At 35.4% G+C, this 8298-nt stretch overlaps 1 protein-coding gene across 1 annotated transcript; it reads right to left on the reverse strand.

Moving 5' to 3' along the window:
• LOC110658594 (abscisic acid 8'-hydroxylase 4) lies at positions 1-4069 on the reverse strand. The gene is made up of 10 exons (XM_021816275.2): positions 3773-4069; positions 3347-3668; positions 2778-2927; positions 2469-2658; positions 2297-2376; positions 2117-2203; positions 949-1027; positions 725-831; positions 517-635; positions 1-136 (listed from the first exon to the last, which is right to left on the reverse strand). The coding sequence occupies exons 1-10, from the start codon at positions 4018-4020 to the stop codon at positions 34-36; spliced, it is 1485 nt and encodes a 494-aa protein (XP_021671967.2). The 5' UTR covers positions 4021-4069; the 3' UTR covers positions 1-33.
• Between the last annotated feature and the right edge of the window lie 4229 nt (positions 4070-8298).

Here is an 8298-nt window from a genome sequence, read left to right on the forward strand (position 1 = left end):
TGTTCTTAATAATACTTATTATTAGTGACATCCTTAATTTGTATTAATACGTGATACATGTATTGGACAACCAGTTCTTAATCTGGAGAAAAGAGCCCATTTTTCAATACTCGAGTCTGAATCTATCACCTTCCACCTGTATTTATAGCAAATATTAAAATTAGTAACAAAAACTTTATTAGATTAATGTTGCTATTATAAAGCTAACATACATCAGTAACATAAACAATTTTTACTACTGATAAATTTTTTATAGTAATAATTAATTTTTTATTTTGAATTTTGTTTTAACAATTATAATTTTATTATAAAATGCCTACGGCTATAATTTTATAACAGCAAAATGTAATAGTTAATATATTATTGTTATTAATTTATTTATGATAATAAATTTTATATTTTTGTTGATAAAAATTTTTGCTATTAAATATAATATTATTTGTAGGGTGTTTTACTGCTAATTACTATAATTAAGCCAAATTTTGATGTCAAAATAATAAGAAGAAGAAAACTCACTTGTATGTGGTGACAAGACGGTGGAGGAAAACTAGCATCATGGCTCTAGCCATGTTCATTCCTAGGCATGTCCTTCCTCCCATTCCAAATGCTACGAAACTATATGGCTTAGAATCATCCTATCAATGAAAGAGAGGAATAGGAATTTAATTAATTAAAACAAAGAAACTAAATCAGGTTTAATTTTCACAAAAATTTGTAGACTCACATCAAATCTTGAAGGATTGAAAGTATTGGGTTCTTCGTATAGAATAGGATCAAGGTGTATTGATTTAGCATCAATGTTAATGTTCCACCCTTTCATTATCTTAAATCCTAGGACAAAAAACACAAAGATAAGACTAATTAAATTCATGAAATTTGAAAATTTATTAGCAAGAAATTAAATATTGTAATGAAGATAATTAGATTTTTGGGTATTGGAACGCAAACCTTCAATCTCACATTCATCAAGTGATAATCTTGGAAACCAGGGTACTATAGATGCCAACCTTAAGGATTCTTTGACTACCTGTTCATTTGCATTAACTTTGTTAGTCAAAATACTGGATATGGAAAATTTAGAGTCTATTCATTCATCTAATTCAAAAATCAAATTAATATAAAATTTGAAACAATTCATAAATTAAGGGTCTAATAAAAAAAAAAAGTCATCTAACTTAACTTGATTGCCATTTAATTTTGGGCTTAGAGCTTTCTTATATCCTTCTAATCCTTTTGTTTGGTATGAGATTTATTAGAGTAACAGCAGCTTTTCAAGTTGTATTTGAGAGAAGTTGTGGTTCTTTAAAGTGAGGTTTTTTTTTTTTAGTTTTTAAAAATCTCAAAATCTAAATACTTAAAATAAAAAAAAAAAACTCTCTTTCTCTAAATAATAAAAAAATTGTTGTTTTTTATTTTTGTTTTAATAATATAATTTAATATTAATGGTTACATTTATATTTTTAAAATTATAGTATAAATTTTGTTAATGATAAAAATTTTAATTAATCATATTAAATGCAATTTAAATTTATCTTATTAAAATTTAATTTCTTAAATAATTATTAATTATTTTTTAAATAATCATTTATAAAAAATTAACAATTTAATATCTTTTTTAATATAATTGAAACAAAAATATTATGTAAATTGAAAAAAAAATGTGTATACTAAAAATATAATAATAAATATGCTCAAGGATTTTATCTTGAATTGTTTTGAATGTTATGCTAATATTTAAAATAACAATAAAAAAGTCATAATCACATTGCAATTTGTGGTCTTCATTTGTTTTTTATCCTTTCTCTTGCTTATTGTTTTTCTAATTAAGATTTTCATTTTATTCTTTTAATTAAAATTTTAATACATGAAAAATAATGAAATTTTAATAAAAATAATGAAATTTTAATAATTCCTATAATAAATAAATTTTTTTCTTAATAAAAAATATGGATGAGATTTTCTCTTTAAAACTTGTAAATATCTTAAAAAATTTTCTCTTCCTCTAAAATAATAAAAAATTATGAAGAATGAAAGTAAATAAAACTCTGGCATAAACAGTGACTCATTCGTTGGGGAAAATAATCCTGGTTTTGTGTGTGCTTTACTACTTATTTACCTTTGAAGCGTAAGGCATCTCATTAAGATCTTCCAGAGTAACAAATGGCCTCTTTGAAGTTTTGTCCGCAATGTGAAATTGCTCAGCCTGCTCCAATCAAAGAAACGTATGCATATAACTATATATACATGGATTGACTTTGATAAATCAGAAGGAAAAGTAAATTAAATTAACACGTACGTAAAGTCTGTCTAAAACATTCTGGTTTTCACCAAGGAACTTGACCATCCATGTGATAGCACTTGCTGTTGTATCTTGACCTACATATTAGCAGATAAAATTCCCTGCCAAGTATTTGATAATCACAGTAATCAAAAAGCTTATGTCGATGACATTGAAACCCTGTTCTGACCTGCAATTATCATGGTTAATATATTATCCTTGATCTCTGAATCTGTCAGCCTCGAGACTTGTTCAGAACATGATTTATCATCATTGCCTATCATAAGATGTTGCAGAAAATCTTGTTGATTATTGGGTAGTGAGCATCGTCTTCTTTCAGCCATTATCTTCTCTAACGTGCTCATGATTCTTTTCCTGGCCTGAAATATCGTTTCGAGGGAAAAAAAATGTAATTTGTCCATAACCAGTTCTATTTGGAATGCAGAAATTGCGTCCTGAGAATAATCAGAGTTCCATAACAATTATATATGGCGATTACCTTGAGCCCTTTGTAGAATCTAGTCCAGGGAAACCTCAGAGGAAATGCCAACATCGCTTCACAAACGTGGGCTATGTCCTGTTGCAAAATTACTAGTTCTTGCCCATCCTCTATGCTCATCAACATCTTGCACATGGCTTTGAAGGTTATCTGCCGCAACAAGTTGAGCATCAAAATTCAACATGTTAGTGACTAGTTAGGCCTGAAAATTTGGACCATTGGGCCCAAATCATGAGATTGAGTTTGAGGCCTTGTCGTCCATTAGAAAATAAATTGGGTCAACAATCCAGGTGAACCTATGGACTAACTCTATATTCGGCATCACAATTCAAGGCCCAAAGTGAAAATTGAGCTGATGCAATTGCGACTTGGAGTTGGTCCTGGCTTCAAGTGGCCGGCAAGTTCAGAAAATGATGGACCCACCAAACTAATTTGGGCACTACTGGTGCAAAGCCTCAGAAGTCAAGATCCGGCACTTATGGGCATGCAAACCAAACCAGCCACGATCCGGTTTAAATTTGAAATCAAATTAAAATTAACTTTATTTAAAAAAAAAAAAACTAACCGACCTTAAGTGCTTGGTCAAGTACAATGATAGTGCCCTCATTTTCCCAGGTGTGAAGACTCTTCACAAGTAGTTTATCAAATTGTTGGATGAACAATGAAAGAGAAGTGGTGGAGAACAGATTTATCAATCTGCTACGTATGAGTTTGTGGTGTTGGTGAGAAGCACACAGTAGGCTTTGATCCCCAACAAGCTCTGCAATTGATTTGATGTATCTCTTGGTAAATTTACCCGAATCATTGTTTAAGATTGCCTTAGCCGACTCTGTACTCGAAACAAAAACATGGGTCTGCCCAAATATGCTGGTCTTGAAGCAATTTCCATACCTGTACTCAAAATTAAATCATAGAATTCTTCCTTGTTTTTGTTCCCATTAATCCATATTCATAATAAATTTCAATTAATTGCAATGTTAAAAAAAAAAAAAAACCTTAGACTGCGAATTCTGACAAAGTCATAGAAACCTTTGGCACTATTAATGGCGGCCATGAACTGTAGGGTCTCTCCAATCAATGGTAGTCCTTGACTACCAGGAGGAATTTGAGGCATGGATTCCTGATAAGGAGACAACAGCATCTTCACAAGTTGGCCGATTAAAAAAACCAAGACACAGAGAACAACAGCTGCGTAGAAACAAAGGCAAGTATTTGCATGAGGCCATAGGAGAGAATTAAGCATTTTGGTTAATAATTAGCTTTCGGTGGGTGGTGGGGATGAACATTAATACTATAGTGTAGTATATGTGTTATTCCCTTCTCTTATAAATATTGGAAAATTGTGAAACGTGTACGGTTGAGAAATTAACCTAATGGGTGTTGTTGTTTTGGGCTACAAGCTCTTATATGGAGTTTGAATTTAAGTTTTAATTAATATCTCCATAAGCTTTATATTGGTATAGTCAACCCTCCATAGTAATATAAAAATGATATATATTTATGCACCCGTTCCCAGTGGCTGTCTCGTCAATCTTTCTATATGTAATGGCCCAATTCCAAATGCAATTAGTATTTCATTGTCAATTTGCAAAACCCGCGTCATAAACCGACGTTAATGGGAACATCGAGATTATGCTCTTTTACGTAATGGCCACCCAACGCCCTTCGTGTAGCAAATGGGCATTGCGTACCATTACCATTCGAGCCTCCATGCATAGAGATATTATAAGGTATAATCATAATTTTATGTTAATATTTTATATAGAATGATAAATCAATTATATAAGAATAATTAAGTATAAAAAAATAATTATCGTTTAAAGAAAGAAAATTATTCTTAACATATGAATAAAATTAAATTTTATGAAATTTATTTTAATTTAATTATTACTCTACAATTAATTTATCATTCCATATAAGGTCACCTGTATGGAATAACCGATTCATTATATAATTTCTTTCATGCATTTCACTCGATTTCAAAGGTTTTAAGGTGATTTATATTCACCTTTCTTTTTCTACATCTAACTTTAATTCTTCTATTTCATACATATATGGTGCTTGAGAAGCATCAAAGAATCAAACTTTTCCGGGCTAAATACATCATTTAGCACTTAGCCTTTATAAGAAAAATTAGTTGACCTCTTAATCTTTCCCTTGTTAATATTTAACACCTAACCTTTTTGATTTTATTATAATTTAACACTTTGGAAGATTAAGGTCTTTGACAACCATGTACAATGATGCAAAAACAAACTCTAACATGGTTCTCATTAATATATCCATGTGTATTACTACAGCCAAGTAAGAAAATAATAAAAAATAAAGTGAAATACATCTGTTTGTTTTGGGGTGAATAATCGTACCAGAGTGAATCGGAAATAAAAAATACTGAAATGGGCTAACAAATCTAAAAATTACGAAGAGGGGGTGGGTATCAGTGATCAGCGTCTGGGACGCTATTCAAAATAGCGCCCGAACTCTGGACGCTGTTCAAAATAGCGTTTGAACTCCGAACGCTATTCATATTAGCATCCGAAGTTGGGACGCTATTTTGAATAGCGTCCCATTGCACGCCACCTGCAGAAAATCTGCACGCAACCTGCACGCATTGCACGCACCCCAGATGAAATATTACGTCGCATCTATAACCCGCGGGACGCTAGTTTTATTAGCGTCCTGTGCTCCGGATGCTAATTATATTAGCATCTTGTAGTTTCGGACGCTAATATAATTAGCATCTTTGTTGCTAGTTTTATTAGCCTCCTGTGCTCCGGATGCTAATTATATTAGCATCTTGTAGCTCCGGACGCTAATATAATTAGCATATTTGTTCCTGGGACGCTACTTATAGTAGCGTCCTGCTTGCTGGGACGCCAGTGGTGTCACGACCCAACCTATGGGCCGGACCGGCACTAGGACCTGGGCCAGCCTAAAGCCCCCGAGGCCCGTAGTAAGCCTTAACTATTCATTTACCCAACTCTAAGGCCCATTTGGGCCCAATTTCAAGAAACCAACCGGACAGAGTCCGGCCATAAAATGGACCTACCAACGGGGAGTTTTTGACTCACCCGACCTGTAAACACAATAAATAATCCATTGGGGAGCTCAGCTCACCCTCCACATACTCATATCATCATAATGATAAATGGGAGCTCAGCTCCCTCATCCAGTCTATCAAACATGTAAAATTTCAATTTAGTCCCTATAATTGACCATTTTTGCAAAAACTGCCCAAATAAGCTCTAAAAATTCTAAAACTTTGCATCACGGTCCTTAGCAATATTACTAGGCTATTGCAAAAAGAATCATAATTTTCTAAGCTACCACGAATATTTTATGGATTTTTAATCCTATTTAAGCACTAGAAAATTACGAAAAAGCAAGGTTCGGGTTTACCTTTGCCGATTCTGACTTCGGGAACGCGTTCGGGACGTCTGACAATGGGGGGCTAGCCAAAACCTTGATCCAATTCGGAGACTTTTCCGTGCAGTGCATGCGGCGGAAATTCTGCATCGGTCAATCGCCGAATTTACGCGAATTGAGGATACCTACGAAGCCCATAACACGGGGTTAGTACATAAATTTTGAATTTTTACTGCGCCTCGGGAAAGCGAGGTCAAAATTCGAAAAATTCCAAAAAACTCAGAAAAATACGTAGACTCCAAATATATTTTTAGTTTTGCCACGTGGTCTTTAAATTAATTTTTAAAAATCATCAAAGTTTATATTTTCGGAAAATCGAACCCGATTTTTAAAATCCGAAAAATCTCAAAAAAATTCCTAAAATTTAAATAAAATTAAAATACCAAAAATGCTCATAAAATTTAAAATTTTGGGGTGTTACATTCTTCCTCCCTTATAGAAAATTCGTCATCGAATTTTTACACAAGGCAGAATAAATCTGAGATTACACATTGAGCAGATAAGGTACTTGCTACGCATGTCCCGTTCTGACTCCCAGGTGCACTCTTCCACTGACTGACTCCTCCACAAAACCTTAACCATAGGGATCTGTTTGGATCTCAGCTGTCTCACTTGGTAGTCCACTATGGCTACAGGCTGCTCCTCAAATGTCAAGTTTTCTTTTAGCTCTATCACATCCGGCTGTAGTACATGAGAAGGATCTGGAATGTATTTCCTGAGCATGGAGATGTGAAACACGGGATGAACGTGAGAAAGGTTGGGTGGTAGCTCCAACCGGTAGGCAACTGCTCCAACTCTATCAGTAACCTCAAAAGGTCCGATATACCGAGGTGCCAACTTGCCCTTCTTTCAAAATCTCATAACTCCCTTCATTGGAGAAACCTTCAGGAATACATAGTCGCCCACTGCAAACTCCACATCCCTCCGTCTGGGGTCTGCATAACTCTTACGCCTCTTGAAAAATTGTTTTCAGTCGTTCCCTGATTAAAGGAACTACCTCTGAAGTGTACTGCACTAGGTCTACATCATGCACCTTCGCTTCCCCCATTTCTGTCCAACACAGAGGAGACCTACACTTTCTTCCATATAATGCTTCATAGGGTGCCATCCCTATGCTGGAGTGATAACTGTTGTTGTAGGCAAACTCCACCAAAGCTAGTTGCTCATCCCATTGACCTCCAAAATCCAAGACACTCATGCGAAGCATGTCTTCCAGTGTTTGGATTGTCCTTTCGGACTGTCCGTGCATGCGAGGGTGGAAAGTCGTCTTGAAGTTCAGCGTGTGCCAAGTGCCTCCTGCAACTTTCTCCAAAACCGAGAAGTGAATGGGGCCCTCTGCCGGATATTATGGAAGCCAAACTCCATGCAATCGACTATTTCTCGAATGTAGAGGGCATACTGTGCCACAGAATATGTAGTCTTCACAGGCAAGAAGTGAGCTGATTTGGTCAAGCGGTCTACAATTACCCATATCGAATCATATCCTCGCGTGGTACGAGGCAACCCAGTCACAAAATCCATAGTGATCATTTCCCACTTCCATTCTGGGATAGGGAGCTCTTGCAGCTTCACGACGGTCTCGATGTTCAAACTTCACCTTCGACAAGTCGGGCACTTGGACACAAAGTCCGCTATGTCTCTCTTCATGCCATTCCACCAATAGCTATCTTTCACATCATGGTACATCTTGGTGGAACACAGGTGGACACATGCGATTGTGTAGTGTGCCTCTCGCATGATTTCATTCCCGAGGTTGTCCACATCGGGCACACATATCCTAGAACCTTGCACTAGGCCGCAATCATTGGCAAATCCAAACTCACCACCTTCACCTTGCTGTACTCTTTCTATGATCTTCATCAATTGTTGGTCTCTATGCTGGGAAACTCTAACTCTGTCCCTCAAGTCTGGCCTCACTGAAAAATGAGCCAACAATACCCCCTCTCCTGACAGATCTAGGATTAAACCTTGATCCATCAACTCATGTACCTCCTGAATCAATGGTCTCTTCTCTACTGAAATGTGCGCCAAACTGCCAGAAGATTTTCTGCTCAAGGCATCTGCCACAACATTGGCTTTTCCAGGGTGGTACTGG

The sequence above is a fragment of the Hevea brasiliensis genome, chromosome 12 (genome assembly GCF_030052815.1).
Source record: "Hevea brasiliensis isolate MT/VB/25A 57/8 chromosome 12, ASM3005281v1, whole genome shotgun sequence".
NCBI lineage: Eukaryota > Viridiplantae > Streptophyta > Magnoliopsida > Malpighiales > Euphorbiaceae > Hevea > Hevea brasiliensis.